The sequence below is a fragment of the Falco rusticolus genome, chromosome 3, assembly GCF_015220075.1.
Source record: "Falco rusticolus isolate bFalRus1 chromosome 3, bFalRus1.pri, whole genome shotgun sequence".
NCBI lineage: Eukaryota > Metazoa > Chordata > Aves > Falconiformes > Falconidae > Falco > Falco rusticolus.
This window is the reverse complement of record NC_051189.1, coordinates 114,281,038-114,300,247: the sequence shown is the minus strand read 5'-3', so window position 1 is coordinate 114,300,247 and position 19,210 is coordinate 114,281,038. Positions and strand designations below refer to the sequence as shown.

The 19,210-nt window shown below is 60.6% G+C and overlaps 1 protein-coding gene across 3 annotated transcripts; it reads left to right on the top strand.

Moving 5' to 3' along the window:
• Positions 1-4,473: 4,473 nt before the first annotated feature.
• SESN2 (sestrin 2) lies at positions 4,474-15,478 on the top strand. 3 transcript variants are annotated; one of them, XM_037379415.1, is made up of 10 exons: positions 4,474-4,574; positions 9,937-10,002; positions 10,939-11,136; positions 11,532-11,714; positions 12,058-12,267; positions 12,651-12,801; positions 12,986-13,101; positions 13,408-13,598; positions 13,823-13,967; positions 14,054-15,478. In XM_037379415.1, the coding sequence occupies exons 1-10, from the start codon at positions 4,497-4,499 to the stop codon at positions 14,138-14,140; spliced, it is 1,425 nt and encodes a 474-aa protein (XP_037235312.1). In that variant the 5' UTR covers positions 4,474-4,496; the 3' UTR covers positions 14,141-15,478. The 3 variants fall into 3 exon arrangements, with proteins under 3 accessions (XP_037235312.1, XP_037235311.1, XP_037235310.1); XM_037379414.1 differs by lacking the exon at positions 4,474-4,574 and adding an exon at positions 6,369-6,765; XM_037379413.1 differs by lacking the exons at positions 4,474-4,574; positions 9,937-10,002 and adding an exon at positions 10,588-10,768.
• The last annotated feature ends 3,732 nt before the right edge of the window (positions 15,479-19,210 follow it).

Sequence of the window (19,210 nt, the reverse complement as noted above, 5' to 3'; positions counted from 1 at the left end):
TTGCAGAAGGATACATATATTTTTTAAAATTTATTTTGGGTTATGATTGCTTTATTTCAGTTTCAAAGCTTTAGAAAAATACGGTTTTGACAGTAACTGAACACACTTGAGTATTACATACTGTTCTCAGCCACCTGCTAGTAATGAAATCCAGGTGAAAAATGAGACTCCTAGTTTTTTGGTCAGTATTTTTCCTTGTCCCACTTCTTTCAGGTGAGTTGATGTTTGGCTGCCCCTTGCCTGCTTCCAGGAGAAATCTCTCCTGAAGATGCAGAAGCTCAAAGTACCCGGGCAGCTGGTGGTAGTTGAGTTTTCAGGGCACAATGAACACATCTTGCAGTGTCTCCTGATGTACTAACCAAGAGGACTGGATTTATTTTATTTTTTTTAAGTAATTACTTGAATAAATATCTCCTTTCCAAACTTGCAGGCCCCCTGGCAAGGATCTGAAACCAGTACGCAATTGAATATAAACCCTTGTGCAGCCTAACAGCCTGTACCCGCAGCAGAAGTAAACTGACTTAACCTGCCGGTAATTACCCACAAACACCATCCCTTCCATTCCTCCCTAATTGCTGGAGCTTTCTGGGAGCACTGGCTCAGGCAGCATGCCCTGGGGGCAGCAGTCTTTAAAACTGTCTTTAAAAAAAATACAAAAAGCAAAAAAAACCAACAACCAAAACCACTAAGGATCTTAAAATCCTTTAAAGCTTTAGTAACTTGTGTCTTGTAGCTGAGCCAGGAGATGTAAGCACAAGCCTTGTTCTGGATGCGAGGGAAGCAAGGGCAGCGGGATGAGCTGGGTAGAGAAGTGAAACGAGCTGGCCAAGGAGACTGGCTCCTCGCAGAGCCCTTGGGGGGAGCGGAGGGTGCTGCCGAGGCAAGTGGGACCCCTGCAGACAGCAGGTGGGGTTTTAGGGGTGGGAAACGTTCGGCATTGCCTGCTGATCTCAGGTCATTTGCTAAGGGGGTAAAACTGGCACTGGCAATGAGACCTGCTCCTTTGGGATGGCGCTTTTCCCTTTTTCATGAGATTTCCATGAAGAAAACTTTGGTGCCCTTTGCTTTTTCCGAAGGAAATCTCTAGAGATCCAGGAGTCCAAAGGTCTTTTGGCTGTAACCCCCATCCTTACTGGTGCCAGGCTAGCCATCCCAGCATCCAGTCCCGGCTCCTGGAGCACATGGGGATAGCAGCTCACTCCCTCCTGCAGCTATTCCCAGAGGCTCCAGAGCAATGAGGCTCACTCACCAGTACAAACCAGTACAAACCATTGTTTCTAATGTGTTTATGCTGCTGAAGCCACATCCGTCTGCCTGCAGTGCAGATACCCTGATGGAGCAAGGGGCTGAGCGTTTGCAGCTCTTGGTAGCCCAGGAGGTGCAGCAGTGCCGAGGACCACCTTGGGGGTTACCTTCCCTCTGTGGTTCCAAACGATGCAGCTACGGAGGAATTCCCTTCTCCACCCCACAGGTGGTCTGGGCTTCCTTCTTCCACACCAGGCCAGGTGCCCGTGGGTTTTCCCACCAGAGGCTGTTAGAGGGGAGGTGTGGGGTGGCCAGCCGTGGTGTCAATCCAGCTCCCAGATCTTCAGACAGGAGCGGAGCACATAAGGAAAGGAATCACTTAGTGGTGCATGTCTTATCTGCTCCAGGTGCCCCAGGGGCTCCCTGCAGAGAGTCCCTGCCTGGTCTCTGCTGCTTCCCCTTTGTCCTCGAGTCTGGGCTGGCCAAAACCACCAGGCTGGTGAAGTACCAAAAGCCAACAGTTGGACCCAGCCGACCTTGCTGTTTGCTCTAAGGGGACTTATCTTAAGCAATTGGCCCTGCCTTCCTGTTCAGCCGCCTTGCAGCACACTGTTAAACTCAAGCAACAGACTTGTACAGTCAGCATCTTGATAACTAGGGCACTGTCGATCCCTAAATAATTACTGAGCGTTACATGTTTCCTATGATTGGTGTTTCTGGGAACAGGGTGTTTGGGTTCAGCTCCTGGGTTCCTCTCTCAAGGAGATTTTGCCTTTCCTTTGCCACCCTTTTTCTGGGGACTATTGCAATGAGCCTAGCTGCAACGCTGCTGCGTGCCCAGGTAAACCCCTGTGAATTAGCCAGCAGGGAGGAACCCTCCTGCAGCTGTATTTCCTGGAGGAATGAGCACTACTGAGCAAAAATGGGGACAAAAGGTGAGACCTCAGGTGCTCTTGGATGAGGCTTGTGGGATGAAAGGATTTGAGATGCCAAAGCTGCTTTGGCATTGCCTGGTATCACCCGTTTCTGGCACACAGCATGGGAGGGGACAAGCCTTTGGCAGCTTGGAGGTGTCAGGTCATCTTCTGCCAGGCTGCTGTCAATGAGGGGAGATGCTGCTGACAGCCTGAGCCGGCTGCTACGTGGGCAGGAGCATTGCAAACAGGCCAGGAAAAGTGCTGAGGCTGCAGGTAACGTGCCGGCTGCCTTTCCTCGGCCGGGGTGGGCTGACCCCGGGCTGTGGAGCAGATGGGGGATTGTGTGCTGCTCCGTCTTGCCAAGTGAGTGCACTGCCCGGCTCTGCAACCGCCTGGCTGTGCTTGGCCCCTCCTGCCCCTGCTCTGCACACCAGGGCCACCGTGCTGGCCAGCCCTGCCAGCTCCGGGGCAAATGTCCTTCTGGCATAGCCCTCGGCGTCTTCTGATGGGATATTTTTATATGAAATATTTGGCAGCACCTCCAGCCTGTCTCTCCAGCTGGACCACTGCCTGATGCACACCCACAGCTCTGGGGTCCCCAGGTCCACCTCAACGTGTCCCACTTGTGTCCAGCACTTTCTGGGGGCAGGAAGGGGAGAACAGAGGTAGCCCCACCTCTGCTTTGCCTACACCATGTTGCCTTCCCTGCTGCAAAACAAGAGACGTGTTCAGGCTGACGTGTTCAGCCAGAGCAAACACAGAGCTCGTGGCCTCAGGTAGCTGCAGCCCCAGTGCTGGCTGGGGACCAGGCAGCATCTTGGCCCGTGTAAGGCAGCTCTGGGCTTTCTGCGGGGTGTCACAGGGCCAAAGGAGCGGGATGAGGGGGACAGGGGCTGAAACAGCATCTCTGGCCCCAAGGAGAGCGTGGGGCGGGGTTCCCCACAGAGCAGGCACCACCTGGACCTCGGAGGAGATGCAATTAAACCCCCAAATTGTTCCTTTCAAATGATACAAGAAGCAGACACCTCGGGGTGGCCAGAGCCGCCCAGACCCCACGCCCTCAGGGCAGAGCCGGGCTTGCAAAACACCCTTAAAATAGCACAGGGTGTCTGCAGGCTGTGAAGCGCCTGGAAGGGGACAAGGACAAGGAGCAGCCGACCTGGGGAGCATTTGAAACTTGCTGTGTCCTCTCTCCCCGCAGAGGCCAGTGTGGCTGTGAGAACGCTGTGGTGTGTGGGGATGGCTGTGCCACCAGCGCTGCCCAGGCGCGCTGACATGTTGCTGCATTGGCAGGAGCTCAGGACCGGAGCCGGAGGAGGCTGTTGCCAGGCAAAACCCGAGTTGTTTGTGCAGCGACTCCTGTTTGCTGGACTTTGCCATGTGCAGGCTGTCAAGCAGCACCAGATTGTTATCAGCACTGCTGTCTGGGGCTGCCCGTGGTTGTGGGGTGGGATTTCCCTCCCCCCCTTCTTTCTCCTTTTGTTGGGTTTGGTGTTTATTGTTCAAATGGACAGGAGCTGGCACGGGGCTGTAGGGGGATGGCAGGGGAAACTGCTGCTCGGTAGCTCAAGGGGCTCTGCTGCGCTGGGTTAATGAAACAGCTCCATAGGGGGACCCACGGGGAGCGGCAGGAGGAGGGATACAGCGATTCCTTATGGCCACACAGAGCCATGGGACAGGCTCCATGCACAAGGCAAGGGCAGCTCAGTGATTTTGGAGAAATACCACAGCCCCTGAACGTGCACAGGCTCCTTACGTGCCTTTTCCACGCAGTTTCTTTTCCCTTTGGCCCCAGAGGACGTTTCCCGTGACTCCCTGTGTCAAAGGGTCCTGCAAGTGCCACAGCAGGGCCGTGCGGAGGGCCCTGTCCTTACCCTCGGAGCAGAGGGGGACAAGCACAGGGGTGTGAGACCCTGCCATGACGCTCCCATCAGCCAGCACTGTCTGGGGGTGCCCGGCCATGGGTGGGGGGCCCAGGCTGCTTGCAGGGCTCAGCCCGCTCACAGGCCCCGGGGGAGCTCAGGCCGCTGCAGGCCCGGGCCCAGCCGGCCTCACCCCCACCCCGACCCAGCAACCCATCGTGAACTACACCTCCCAGCACCCCCCGCGCCGCCGCTCCCTATTGGCTGCCGTCGCGCGTTGGTCACGCCTCCGCGTTGCCACTGGCCGAGGCGGGCTGGAGGGGCGTGGCTGTCTCGGTCCCGCCCTCCCGCCGCCGCTGTGTGGGGAGCGGGCGGGCCCCGGGAGCGCTGTGGGGGCCGGGGGTGCCCGGGGCCCCCTGTCCCGCCCGGGGCCGCCCCGGGGCCGTGCCAGCCGCCTCGCCCCCGCGCTGCCATGCTGGTGGCTGGCTCGCCGTGCCGCCCCGCGGGGCTGGAGGAGCAGCGGGGCTGCGGGGCCCGGCGGGGCGGCGAGGTAAGGGCTGGGCTCGGTGCGGGCCTGCCCGAGCGGCTCCCCATTGGCATCGCTCTCCCCCCCCCACCCCGGGACGGGCGGGGTGCTGCCGCCGAGGCGTCCCGTGGGGCGAGGGCTGGCGGTGTTCCCCCTCCCGGAGCCGCTGTCCCCGTCCCCCCGCCTGTGAGACCCCCCCCTCCTCCCGGGCCGCTGTCCCCGTCCCCCAGCCCGGGGCCCCCTCCCGGGGCCGGCTGCGGGAGGACAGGGGCAGGGACACGGACACGTCGGGCCGACCCTCGTGTTCATCTGCTTTGCAACGAGCCTGACAAGAAGGGTGCTGAGGAGCGGGAGCAGGCTGGGGTGCTGGGAGCCCACCCAGGGCTCCCTGGGGATGGGGTGACCCTGGCCTGGCAGGGGGACATTGGGGTGGCTGGCCAGGGAATTCTCGGGGTGGCCTGAGCCCCGCAGGAGCTGCGGGGGGTGTGGGAGCTGGGCAAAGGCCCTGCCTGCAGGCGTGGGCCTGGGGGGAAACTGAGGCGGGGGGGGGGCAATAGGACATGCCTGCTGGGACAGGTGCTGGGGGCTGGCAGGAGGCTGGGGGCTGTGTCCAGTTGTAGAGCTTGTGCTGCTGTTCCCGGGCTGGGCATGGGATCCCTCTGATGTTCCCATTAACCCAGAGGTCTGAGAACCATCTGGCATCGCCCAGAGCTTTTGCGTTTGGAGTCCAGTGTGCAACATTGGAATCCTAAGGTGTCCATGGAGCTTTGCAGGCCCTCCCTGTCCCTCCCGGCTAATCGGACCTGTCTCCAGCTTCAGTCCACCTACAAAGTCCTGAAAAGTTGTGGATTGCTTCTATTTGTGAGACTTATTTTTCCCTCTGAAAAAAAAAACCAACAACCAGGTGCAGTTTTTCCTCTACTTCCTGCATTCCCCTTCCCTCAGGTTTCCCCAGGGACAGCAGGATTGCTCTGCAGCTCGGGGCTTTGCTTGTGGAGAGTTGGTGGCTCCCCAAACAACCGTGCCACCTCTGAGTGGCTGCAGAGATCCTGACATGGGCTGGAAGCTGGAAACCCTGGGACAGTGGGTGGGAAGGACCCCAGACAGCAGTGCCGGTGCTTGTCCTGACACGAGCTGAAGCCTGAAATCAGTGCTTTGGAGCAGGCTGGGGGGAGGCCAGCTGTGGCTGGGATGCCTTAGACCTTCGCCACCGATGTCTAGCAGGTACTGCTGAAACTCTGTAGGCTGGGACCTTTGCACCCGTCATGAAAGTGCCTCAGTTTTGTTTCTGCGTGCTGTGGCAGTGGGGTGTGCACTGCTGCAGGGCTATCTGTTCTCTGCAGCAGCAGCAACTCTGCCCTTCTCCATAGAACCTCTTTGGGTTTTCAGGATGAGGATTTGGGGATCCCGTTGCTCTCTTCCTGGAGCGTGGCTGCAGCCGGGTTTGCTTGCCGGGAGCAGGTCTGGCTGGGGCTGCTGCAGGGACAGCTTGTGCCAAGGGGGTTGCACTCACACATCGGCTCTGTGCGTCAGTGGGGCCAAGCTCTGGCGCTGCTCTTGCCCCCCAGTACAGCCCAGGGACAACATGCTGCCTGGTTTTTGGCAGGAACACAGGTTACGAGGGGCAAACCCTCTCAGCTGGGTGGCTGCAATGGTGTTTGTTTAACCTTGCCTTATCAGGAATGATTTTTCAACACCTGACTAAGCACTGGCACCAGTGGGGGGGGTGGGGGGGTGGTGTCGCTGCTCAGCACACCCATCTTCCTGCTCATGGGGGATTAACTCCTTCCCCTGGTGTCTCTGTTGGGATCCTCCACCTGCCCTGTGCCATCTGGAGCCTGGGAGCAGGTTACGTGGGTGGCATGGGTCAGAGCATCACCTCTGTGCCTCAGTTTCGCCATGAGCAGAAGCAGGAGGTGATACCCTACCCAGCAACGGTGCAGCAAGGGTTAACCGCAGCGCCCGTGAGGATTGCTTAATGCAGCAAAACATAAGGAGCCTCTGCGTAGGGATGATTAAAATGCACCTTCAAAGGTCACCCTGAGCTGTCATGGAAAAGCAGTGGGGCGGGCTGAGCTCCCCAGCTCCTTGCTGCCTTCGGGGTTGGAAGTCCTGCTGCCTGTGTCCCGTGGATTTGCCTTGCCGACGTCTCTCCGTTGCTGTCCTCTCCCAGGGAGCCTCTTGGAGCACCAAAGAAGCTCTTTCTCCCCAAACTGTGAGTCAGCGCAGAGCCAGCTCAGCACCCAGCGCAGCGATGGCATGAGCCTGCTCCTGCCCTCACCCCCATCTCGCTTCCGTGGTGACTCGGCCCTGGGGCATCCCTTGCGCTCAGCGGTCAGAGCCGTTGGATGCGGGCACTGCTCGCTTTGCCGGGGTGGCTGCAGTTTGGTGCCAGCCAGAGCCCACGGTGTGCCGTGCCCCGCTGCCTGACGCTTGGGGAAGGACATGGCTGTGCTGACAGCTGCTGTGTGGTCACCTCGTGCCACCCCACACCCCTTCCTTGCTTGGGGGAGTGCCAGGCTGCTCCCGCCATCTCAGCAGTGATTTGGAGGCAGCAGGGAGGCAAGACACGTGCCATCACCTAGGCTGTGCCCGGCTCCAGCTCTTGGGTATCTCTCCCGGTGAAGCCAGGTGACAGCCCTGGGGCTTGTCCCTTCACAGGGATGTGGAAAAGACCCCTGGAGAAGCGGTTCCCTGCCCTGTTGCTCCACGGCTGCAAAGCGGGACGTGCCCTCCTGCTGCTGCCATCCTGTGACATGTCCCATCTCCCACAGGTGAATCCTGGCAGTGGGACACTCGCTGCCACCTTGCCACAGGAGGCTGGGAGTGTCACGCCGGGTGCTGAGTGTGGGGGCAGAGCAGGTTTGGGGCCAGAGCTTCCCTTTGAGCTTCCCTGTTGTAAACGGGCTGGAAGGTGCATGTCCCATGGTGCCGTCAGTTTTGGAAGGCTTCTTGATTTTGGAAAATGTTGCTGTTCCCGGCATTGATGCTGTGGGTTTCCCTCACCTCCCCCAGCTGTGGGGTGGGGGTGTTGGGTGGCTGTGCCCTGCCCACCACAGGGGTCTTCCACAGCCGTGGATGGAGGGGGGTGATGTGGGGAGAAGCGGGGTGCTGGGAGCTGCTGTGGTGCAGCGTGGCTGATGGCACGGGGCGAGCATCTACCTGGCTGTGTGCCGTGCGAGGGAGGAGCGCAATAAAATGCGGATCATGCCTTTGCCCACCCAGGACAGCCAGAGCTGCAGGTCCTGTGGGAGCAGCAGCCTTGCAGGCTCTCCAGTGCAGCTCCTGCAGCCAGCTCACCTGGTAACTGGGTGCTGTGGGAGCAAGGCTGCCCGCTCGTGATGGGTTTGCAGGCAGCATCCCGCTCTCCCGGCTGCAGCTGAGCTGTTTTATTTTGGGTCCTGGGGGCTGGCAGGGGGCCAGGCCTGCCTGCTGGCTTTGCCTGGGCTGGCAATGCCTTCGCCTGTGGCTACTGGGACGGGGTGCCCGGCTCTGTGTCCCCAGCAGTGCAGGCAGCGGGGGGTGGGGGTGGGGTGGGGGGGGGGGCGTTGCCTGCACTGTGTGTGTCTCCTTGCCACATCTCTCCCTGCACCCGGAGCAAAGCAGGGTGCAGGTCTCCGCTGGCTAAGGCATCCCTCTGGGGTGGGCTGTGGGAGCTTTGTGTCCGACACCATGGGCACTGCTGCTGCTCCCTCCGGGTCTCCATGGCACCACTGCTCCCCGCTGGGTTTGCACAGGGGTTGTGTGCCATGGGATGGAGCAGTGTGGTTGTGGGCACCCAAGGGGGCTGAGACCCTGCCTGCTCCCTGGGCAGGCAGATCTACATCCCGGGCTCATATCCTGCCTGCAAGGTTGGTGCTGGGCTCCCGTTCAAAAGTCCCAGCACAGGTGACCGAGCGCAGACAGTGCTGGGGGACAGGTCCCAGCCTCACGGTGCCACCGTGGCTCCTGCTCAGTGCCACCGTGGCTCCTGCTCGTAGTGGGACCTGAGGGATTTCTGCAGGGAATGGGAAGAGGAGGCTGGTGCTTCCCTGCCTGGAGCTGGGGCCTGAGCACCTCCTCCGTAGTGGGTGCCGCCACCGGCACCTGTATCAGCAGCGTGGGTTGGAGGAAGCGATGCTGCCGGCGTTCATCTGCGGAATGCCCTTTCTGCTACTGCTGCCCTGTCTCGGTCGTGGTTTTGTGCAAGCACTGTGTTCCTCCTGGTTTTGGGGGGACCCTGCACCAGCCCCCCCTTCCCCCTCGCCTCCTTCCCATGGCTGGGAGCACTTGAACCTTTTTCCACCCTCTCTTCTCCCAGCAGCACACCAGTGCTCTCCGTAGGTGTTTTGGGGGGATTATTTTAGCTCTAGGGGCTGGGTGCTGCATCCCCCGTCTGTGGTTGGCATCTGTGGGTGCTGTTGTGATGCAGGCAGAGAAATTTCCCCTGCACCACTGAAAACTTGCGAGCTGGTGGGATGCTGCGGTGCAAAAATGGGGCAAGGACGGGGAGTGGGGGGGGATTCAGGCTCTGCTGCATCCCTGTGTTTCAGCTCGGGGGCTGGCTGAGGGGTCCCCATGGGCACTGAGCCACCCCTGCAGTGGGGGGACTCGGAGGGTCCTGGTCTTGTGCTCTGAACGGGGGGTCCCGCTTGTGGCACCCCCATCACTGAACCCTGGTTGGGTGCAGCCAGCCCCCCCCCGCCCCGCTTCCCCCAGCAGAGAGGAGAAAAATACCTGCTTGGAGAAAATAGAGCGTGGAAACTGCTTTTCCCTGGAGAGCTGGGGGGCAGCTGCAGCATGGGGGGGTCAGAAAGGAGCTGAACCCTGTGCCTGGAGTGCAGAGAGCACCCTGTAACCGGGTGGCTGGTTTCCGTTTTAACCGTGTTAACGGATCTGGGGAGAGGGGTAAAAAAAACCCAACTTGGCGGAGATGTTTATCGGAATTTGTGCCGGGGGGGGGCAGTTAGCGGGAACCCCAGGCACTGCAGTATTTCTGCTGCTGACTGCAAACCATAGCTCCCAGGACCTGCCACTGTCCTGTGGGCCCCCCGGGCTCTGGTTTTCCCGTGGAGGTGGTAAACCAAGGCTCGGGCACCGGGGGTGTCACCGCTCTCCCGGCCGGCGATGCCGCAGCTCGGGTGCTGTGGCATGGTCCCGGCGTGTCACACCTCCCGGGGTGCAGAGCAACACCCCTGCCTGATTTCATCAGGTGCTGCCCAGCCTGACGCAAGAGCGCGGGGGCGATGGGCGCGTGGCCCCGTGGCCCATGCGGGGTGGCTGCCTGAGTCACCCCTTCCGGTGCCACCGCGCTCGTCCCGCCGCCGCCGGCTGCTTGTCCTGGGGATGCTCGGCGGCTCCCAGCTGCCCTGGTGCTGGGCTAAAGCCATTGCTCTTTCTTTCCTAGGACAGAGGGGTCGAGGTCCACCAGCAGCTGGGGAAGGGGCCCAGCACCTTCATCCCCCTGGGAGAGGTAAGAGCGGTGAGGGTGGTCTTAGGTCTGTGCATCCCTCCCTGCTGGGGGGCTCCTCCACCCCTCCCTGCCCTGGGGGGGGGGGCCAGGGCACTGTTAAGGAAAGATTCCCACCCCCCGACCCCAACTGTTAGTGCCTAGCTGGGGTGGGATGCTGGGGAGGGGGGGTGAATGGGGAGGAGGGGTGGGATGGGGATGGGTCACCCAGCCTGGGGTATCCCTGTGGCGGGGAGGGGGGGGGGGACACGACGACTTGTTTTGGAGGAATGGGGGAGCAGTTCTGTTGTTTCACCTTGGTGTTTTCCTACCCCAAGTCCCTGCCCCGCTTGTGCCTCAGTTTCCCCACTCATCCAAACACTTCTGCCTTTCCCCTGTGCTGCAGAGGCAGCCCCCGTCCTGCCCCCCTGAAAACTGCACCCCAAAATCCCCGGGGGCTCCCTGTGCTGGGGCACCCTCAGTCCTATCTCAGCACCCACTGCTGGTGTCCCAGATGGTTCCCCCTTCGGCAGAGATAGCACCGTGGTTTCGTCACCGCGGCGGGGGTGGAGAGGCTGGGAGGGGGGAGCTGAGCCCCGTCTCCTCCCCGCTGCACACCAGTGCCCAAATAAACAACCCAACCCGCGGGCCGAGCAAGCTGGGCTGTGCGGGCTCTGGCATGGAGACCCCCAATCACCCCCTGCCCCCCCGGAGTGGGGAGACGGGCAGTGGGGGCTGCCGGCGCTGTCCGTACCGGGCGGCGGGTGGGAGGCTGGGTGCCTTCAACTGGGTGAGCATCTGATGCTGTGGGTTGGGTGCTCCTGGATGCCTGAGTCCTGCTGGCCACTGGAGCTTAATGCAAGGCGGGGAGGTCTCCCTTCTAGGTTAGGGGGGCTGTTGGGAAGAGTGGGGGGCTGCGGCACACAGCCCTTCACCACCCTCCTCTCCCCGTCCTGGCAGATCCCACAGGAAGGCGCAGAGAGCAGCCTGCGCCAGCTCCTCATCGAGGCCTTCGTCTCGGCGGGCAGGGTGGACAACATCACCATGGTCATGGGGCTGCACCCCCAGTATCTCAGCAGCTTCTGGAAGACCCAGTACCTCCTCCTGCGCATGGACGGGCCCCTGCCCTACCACAAGCGCCACTACATCGCCATCATGGTGAGGATGGGGGTCCCTGGGGGTGTGGGGTCCCTGGGGGTGACGTGGGGTCCTGGCACCGCTGCTGGGTTTTTGCCTGGAGGCGGGAAGGTTTGGGACCCCACAGATGGGCCCTCTCTGACCTGTGGTCCCGGAGCCTTGGAAGCCCCTTTGGGGTTGGTCCCGCGGTGCCCACCTGGGGTAGCCCAGCACCCCTCCGCTCCAGGGCCCCTGGGGACTGGCATTGGCAGGGGGCTGTGCAGATGTCCCTGGCTTATCCCCAGGGAAAACCCTCCAAGAGTGATGTGGGGGGGTGGGGGTGGGGTGGCTCCCTGCCTTGGCTTCTCCAAGGGCTTGTAGCAGGGTTGGGGTCCCCTGGGCAGCGCTGGGGGCTGACTGCCCAGCTTTCCCCACAGGCAGCAGCCCGGCACCAGTGCTCCTACCTGGTGGGTTTGCACATGGGGGAGTTCCTGCAGGCAGGGGGCAACCCAGCGTGGCTGCAGGGGCTGCACTGTGCCCCTCAAAAACTCAGGAACCTCAACGAGATCAACAAACTGCTGGCCCACAGGCCCTGGCTCGTCACCAAGGAGCACATCGAGGTGAGATGATGCTGCCGCACTACAAAACACGCTGGGTTTGGGTGCTTGACCCCAGGGGCCGCATCCCTGCTTGCACAACCCTCCCAAGTTGAACCCTTTTAGAGCTGGGGGAGTCTGAGCTGGAGGGCAGGGTCTGTGTTGCTCCCAACAGACGGGAAGGGGAGACATGTCCCCCGTGACTGGGGACTGTCCTGCTGACAGCGGCTGGTCTATGGGGAGAGGCACATCCCAAACACCCTCCTGTCTCCCTGCCCTTGGCTTACCACAGCTCTGGGGTGTGGTGGGGGGTACGGCACAGCGAGCTGGGGGGCTGGGGGATCTCTCCAACCCCTCTGCCTTGCAGGCTCTGCTGAAGACGGGGGAGCACAGCTGGTCGCTGGCGGAGCTGGTGCAGGCCCTGGTGCTCCTCACCCACTACCACTCGCTCGCTTCCTTTGTCTTTGGCTGCGGCATCAACCCCGAGGAGGACCAGGATGGGGGGCACAGCTGCCAGCCCCCCTCACCCCACAGCGACAGTAGCCCAGCCTCCGACGACAGCCTGGGGAGCTCTGGGGTAAAGGGGGAGCTTTGCCTTGTGGGGGTGTGGGTGGAAAGAGAAGGCGTGGTGGGTGCTGGACTGCTTATGGTGCTTCCCCTGGGAGTCACCCCAGGGCCTTTTATTGGGAACAGCGGATGCTTTAGGGCTGTGCAGTAACATCCTCTGTGCGGTAGCATCCTCCACAGGGCTTCCCCTTCCTCCTGGTCCCAGGGACAAGGCGTGGGAGCAGATGGGACCTGAGCAGGACAAATCCAGAGGCAAATGCTCTTTAGAGCAGCCCTGGGGCTGTTCCAAGTGACAGCAGAGCTGAGAGTGGCTCTGTGCTGCTGGAGGCTTGCAACCCCTCTGCAGCCGTTTGCAGCCTGGGGCAGGGTTGACTCTGTCCTCTGCTTTGCCAGGGCAAAGATGCCATGCAGGAGGTGGAAGTGCTGATGGAGAGGATGAAGCTGCTGCAGGAAAGCCAGCTGGAGGAGGAGGGTGTCACGCAGGAGGAGATGGCGACACGCTTTGAACAGGAGAAGACTGAGAGTTTGCTGGTCGCTCCCTCGGGTGAGGAGGTGCAGGGATGCAGCCGGCTGGGGACGGGGTCCCTTTGGGCCTGGGAAATCCCAGGGAAGGGGGGAAGGAGCCAGCATCTTCCCAGGGAAAAGCAGGACTAGGCCCTCAGCTGCAGGGCTGGCTCTGTCTGGGGTCACACCACATCACTCATGGCCACTGCGGTGGTGCCTTGTAGATATTGTGGATCACTCCCTGCAGTCCAACGTCCTCTGCTTCGTGGAGGACCCCGAGTTCGGCTACAAAGACTTCACGCGGAGAGGCGAGCAGGCACCCCCCACTTTCCGTGCGCAGGTGGGTGTTGGCAGTCCCACGCCAGCAAGAGGGGAAGGGGTGGCAGGGTGCTGGGTGGCAGGTCCTGCTTGTCTTGGTGAGGGGACAGCGGGGCGGTTCCTGGGGCCATGGACAGCGTGGGTGCAGAGGGTGAGGGCCTGGAACCAGGCTGGAGCTGCCTGAGCCATGCACCGAGATGGTAATAGCTGCGGGGGGGGTGGTGGTGGTGTGTCAATGTGCGTGGGAGACCCCAGCTTGTGTCCCTGGCTTTGAAGGGACCCCACATTTCCCCATCAAGCCCCTATCCCAGCAGGATTTCTCCGGCAGGATTACACCTGGGAGGACCACGGCTACTCGCTGATCAACCGCCTCTACCCTGACGTGGGGCAACTCCTGGACGAGAAGTTTCAAGTCGTCTACAACCTGACGTACAACACCATCGCCATGCACTGTGGCGTGGACACGTCCATGCTGCGCCGGGCCATCTGGAACTACGTCCACTGCGTCTTCGGGATCCGGTAGGTCCCTGAGCCACAGCTGGAGCCTGGTCTCTGCCTTGGTGGAGCCCATGAGCAGGTCCAGCCTGGGAGCCTGCAACTTGGTCTTGGTGAGGCTGTTACTGCTGCTTAGACTAAGGCAAAGTGATGCTGTTGGGGGGCTCGGCTTAGGTCCAGGAAGACCCCAGGGTGTGCGAATGGGCAGGGGTTCTGCCTGGAGTAACGTGCCCTCCTCTCTCCCCCAGCTACGACGACTACGACTATGGGGAGGTGAACCAGCTCCTGGAGCGCAGCTTGAAGATCTACATCAAGACGGTGGCTTGCTACCCTGAGAAAACCACCAAGCGGATGTACACACAGTTCTGGAGACACTTCAAGCACTCGGAAAAGGTGCTGCCCCATCCCTTCCCCTCCTGGCAGGGTACGGCGGGGTGCTGAGCCCCCCATGCCCTGACCACCCCGCTCTCCCTGTGTAGGTGCACATCAACCTGCTCTTGCTGGAGGCTCGGATGCAGGCAGCTCTGCTCTACGCCCTGAGAGCTGTCACCCGCTACATGACCTGACCGGCCTCTGCTCCCTTCTCCTCCTCCTGCCCCAGGTTTGGGGGAGAGGCCAGGGGGGAGCTGATACCCTAAAGAGTTTGCTGGAATATTGTCTTCCCCGCTTAAGGGGCCTGGAGCTGTGAAAGGAAAGGGGGGGCTTTCTTGCCGCTCATCCCAGGAGAGGGGACGCCCAAGAAGCCCTGGGTGCCAGGAAGAGCCTGGCCTGCTGTCCTGGGGCTCAGAGAGCTGGGGGTGCTCGACTGCTCCATGCCTTTCTCGGAGTGAGCCTGAAAGAAGCCAGACTGGGGTGCTGTGGGTGCTGCTTTCACCGTGCGGTGCTGGTGTTACACCTCTGTGCCACCTCCCGGCACCAAGGCTGCCGCCGTGCAGGATGCTTTTCGTGCCAGAGATCACGAGAGGGTATCGTATCGTGGGCTTCGCCCCTGCTTCTTGGGGTCTTGTCATGCTGGAAGACAGGCAGCTGCTGGCAGGGATGCTGCCCTGGCACCCCCTCCCCCCCGCTGCAGCTCGCACCCAAGGATGGCACCACAGGAGTGGTGGGAAGGACCCGGCCGCCCCGTTGCCCAGCCGGACAGCCCCCCGTGCCACCCGCTTCCGAGCTGAGTCCCCCCGTGTTGTGGAGCCGCAGCCTCTTCCCCAGCCATGCAGACCCCCACTCCTCCCTGCCCGGCCTGGGTGTTTCCACTGCCTTCAGCGTCCGCTGTGACACGGGGTCCCCTCCGTGGCTGGGGGTGTGCGCAGCCCCTTGCTGCTCCTCCCCGTGGACCCTGGCACGGCCAGACCCCAGCCCAGCCCTTGGATGGGGGCTGGCAGGGCTGCGGGGGGGGTTAAGCTTTGCCTGCCCAAGCCCCCTGCAACTGGGGATGTGAAGTGCCTCTTAAGCTGGGTCCCAGGGCAGGAGCAGGGTGTGTAGTGCCTGCGGTGTGTTTTACACTTTTTTGCGTCATTTTCCAGCCACTGGCACATCTCTGCTGCCTCAGCCTTCGGGGTGAGGCGGGGGGAGCTGTGCTGGGGCATGGGGCTGCCTGCGCCTGCCCATCCTGGGGTGGGATGGGGGGTGGCCATAGCTTTACCCAGATGTGCCCGAGCATTTCCCAGCGGTGCGGGTCGCCGGGGAGGTGCCTGTTTGGGAGGGCCCCGGCTCCTGGCTCTGCTGGAGCAGGGGTCAGGGTCCGGCAGCATCACCTGCTGCTCAGCCACTCTTGGTTTGTAGCTCCAATTAAGTTATTTCTGTATTTTTTTGGGTGTATTTAATCCTGACTGGGCATGGAAATGCCACTGTGGCTTTGCTACAGATTTTGTTTTGAAAAAATAAAATTGTTCTTTTTTTTTTTTTTTTCTTCTTCTTCTTCTTTTTTTTTCTTTTTTTTCTTTTTCCTAACGCCTCTGCAGGACAGCGCTGCCAAGCAAGTGTGCGTGCGATGCAGTTTCCCTTTCCCTTTGCTCAGCGCTAGATCCTGCATAGTGCAGTACGGGGTGGGGGTGTCCCACTGCTCTGGGGGTGGCTGGGAGCAGCCCTGGGTTGTCCAGGAGGGCACGTGGGGGGCCCACGCACTCCCCATTTGCCTGAAGCGGGTGGGCTGGGCTCCAGTGCACCCTCCTTGCAGGGACCATTGCCAGCCCATCCTGGGTGCAGCACCCTCCCAGAGAGCTGGGATTTGGGGCGCCAACACTCATCCCAGTGTGGGTGTCCCACGGGATGCTCCGGTCCTGCTGCTGGGATGGAGCTGAGTGGGCTATAGTGGAGCTGGGGGGGTGGAGCAGCACTGGGGGCATCTCAGCCCCGTGATGTGGAGCTCAGCACTTATCAGGGTGCAGGCAGGAGCCCCTGGCAGCTGCCGATAAGATCCCCGAGGAGGGGACAGCCCGTCCCTTTGCTCCAGCCCCACGCCGGCAGGGCGAGGTGCATCCCTGTGCCCGAGGAGCTGGATCCTGGCTCTGAGGCTGTCTGGACCCTCCAGCCCCTGCAGATGGGTGGGATGGACCCACCGTGCTGCCCCCCCGGAGTGGGGATGGGGGGCTGGATGGGGCTGGGGCACCACCGGCACGGCGAGGGTTTGCTGGGGGTTTGTAGGGCAGAGCCTCTGCGCTGCGCTCCTGGGGCAGCTCAGGGGCGCGGGGGAAACTGAGGCAGGAGGGTGGGTCTCCCTTGACTTTGCTGGTCACGGTCCCCATCCAGGTCCCCTTTGCGCAGCTGGCGACTCCGGGAGGGTTTAGCGAACACCTGGCAGAGGGGAGCTGCAAACCCCGGGTAAGCGTTAGCTTAATGCTTACAAGACACCAGAGACCCCCCTGGGGGGCGGGGGGGCCCTGCCGGTGCTCCTGGGCTTGCACGAGGCGCCAGCCGGGGCTGAGCCGTTTTCCTGCGCTGAGTCACAGCCTCCAAATATTTCCCAGCGTGTTTTTCCAGGCCTGGCTGAGGCTGAGCCTTCGGAGAGAAAAGCAAAGCCTCCCCTCCACACGCTAAAGTTTTACGGTGTCACCCTGTAACACCCAGCCAGCGAGGGGACAACACCGTCTGGGGACCTGGGGGTGCTTGGGGACCCCCGGGATCCCTAGAGCAGCCCCCAGCCCCTGCCAGGGTGGCAGCTCCCTGCCCCAGGGGGTGGCAGGATTATTCCCTGAATATACCGGGAATGGCAACCATAAGCTTATTTTTAAGTGAGTCCTGCATGATTTTAGGGAGGGTGCTTGGAGATCTTTAGTGCTAGTGGCTTTTGTACCGTACCTACGGAGGGGTCTGGCCGTGGGGTCTCGGGTACCCGGTGCAGCTGGGGGATCCCAGCAGGGAGCACTGTGTCGGCTTTTCAAAAGAAATGAGAAAATGTCCTGGGGAACCGAGGCAGCTCAGACAATCAATGGCAATCGTTGGAAAAATGTCAAGTTGACAGGGAGATTCTGTCAGAGGGATTTTTCCTGCTGCCTTCTTGGCTTTCTTTGAGGTATCTGAAATATTTTGTTCAAATGGAAGAAATCCTCCAATAAAGGCACCATTTCTGGTCACAAAGCCATGCTGGGAGCAGCTGAGCCTTTCAGAAAAATAAAATTAATAAAAAATCCTTCTTTGCTACAGTTTCACCCTGGCACATCTGGCAAAAGCAGCACCAGCATCTTGTGGGGTCACTGCTCTGCATCCCCGCTGCTCCTCGCTTTTCCCTGCACGGTCAGATAACCGGGATGACACAGTCCAGCCGGGTCCCTGGGCACCCCTGGAGCAGCGATGCCCCCCCAGCGCCCAACCCCCAGCCCTGCAGACCCAGGCTGGGCCGATGTTTAAATCCCGGTGCCGGGGTGAGCAACTGCATCGGCAATTGCAAACCCATTGGGGATGGCGACCAGTTTGCAACGCCGCAGCAAGCGGTGCCCAGCGTGAGTCAAAGCTTTGTGGTGGTTTTCTGGGCCCTGGGTGCCATGGGTCAGGTGGGAGGAGGGCTGTGGGCAGGGGGCTGCGCTGTGGCCGTGGCAGGGTGAGGTTTTGCCTTGGGCAGGGCTCCAAGCAGCTGGCTGGGGCTGGGTGCGTTGCTCACCTGCACGGTGCATGCCTGCATGGTGCCTTGGCTCGGGGAGCAGAGGGCATGAGCTCAGGTGAGCTCCTCTGGTGCTTAAAAATACATATATATTGCATTTTTTCATGTGTATACACACACAATTTTTATATATAGATATATATATAAAAATATATATATACACAGTGCTTTCAGAATGGCTGGCAGCAGTCTGAGCACCAGCACCCCTCCGTACCAGCCCAGCATCCCCAGTGCACCAAGGTTTTCTCCCCAGCACCCCGCAGCAAGGACAGGGCGATACCTTTTTGTGTTAGTTTCTATTGTTTCTGCCCATCCCCTGCTGTGTTTGCAAGAAGATACGGAGTGACCAGGGCCGGGTGGGTCCCAGGTGGTCCACCCCACCTGTGCTGCCCCAGCACCCAGCAGGTCCCCTCTCCCCAGGGCGCACCCGGGAAGGACCCAGTGCCTGGAGCCGGCGTTGCCCTGAGCCTTGCTCAGGGAGCTGCAAAGCGGGAAGGTTCTTGAAAATTTTGGGTTTAATCCCTTTTTTCCTCCCCTACAATCTTGCAAATCTTGGCCTTAGCAACAAGTGCTGGGTTGGGCTCCAGATTTTCCTCCCCAGTTTTGTTTTAAATACACAAATGATTTATCATGGGCACCCAGCGCTTCCCACGCTCCCAACAGCCAGCCAGCAGCAAGCGCCCCGGTGAAGGACCCATCCTTTACTTTTTTCTTCTCCCCATTTTCCTACCACACCATCAAATAATTCAGGGCTGAGCTGGCACCATGAATCTCCTTTAACTCATCGCCTGGGTCATTGCATCAATTTAACCCCCTTCCTTCTTTTCAGGTGGTCACAATTATAAACCAATAAATTCCTCACCCTGAGTTTTACCAAGGCCGGCAATTTGTCTGCACATATATAATTTATCGGCAGCTTTCATTGTCTGCCTTGCAAGGCAGAAGGCGTGTTAATAATCTCCCTACCTGCAGCCGATAGTTATGATCCCAATGTATGCAATTTTTGTGCACTACAGTTGCCCTCGACTGAACAATAGAACGTGTTTGTGGTGTTTGACATGCAGCGATGTGATGGGAAAATGACGATAATAATCGCGGCCTGTGCTGAACGAGCGCTTTAAGGCTGAGGGAATCAAAAGTGCTTTGCAGAACGGGCATTACCGGAGCTGAGCTGCCCTCACTGCGCCGTGTCGCTGTGCCCTGTCGTGACATGGGAGGGTGCAGCAGCATCGTGCCATGCCAAGGGTTGTCTCTCACCGTGCCCAGCGCCTGGCCCAGCTGCAGGAGGGATCTGAGCAGCCGGGGAAGTTCCCAGTCTGGCAGGTGGCCGGGATGGGGCTCAGCCCGTGCAGGGTTCGTGCGGGGTGGGGGGTGAGGAGGAATATCCGTGGTCCACAGGCTGCGTGTGGGTAAATTCCGGCTGGAAACGAAGCGGCTCTTCGTGGGTGGACATGGAGGGTCGGCTCAAGCGAGCGGTGGTGGTGGCCATGTCTGCACGGCTCCGGGCAATCCCGTGTCTCCCGTGGGATCACGTATTTCCCAG

What these genes read in the sequence shown, in the direction of transcription:
- SESN2 (XM_037379414.1), top strand. Translation starts at nt 6,601, where the DNA reads ATGGAAAAGCAGTGGGGCGGGCTGAGCTCCCCAGCTCCTTGCTGCCTT. An exon ending in GCCACTACATCGCCATCATG is followed by an intron (nt 11,137 to 11,531) that starts GTGAGGATGGGG and finishes CTTTCCCCACAG; the next exon opens with GCAGCAGCCCGGCACCAGTG. An exon ending in TTTGCTGGTCGCTCCCTCGG is followed by an intron (nt 12,802 to 12,985) that starts GTGAGGAGGTGC and finishes GGTGCCTTGTAG; the next exon opens with ATATTGTGGATCACTCCCTG.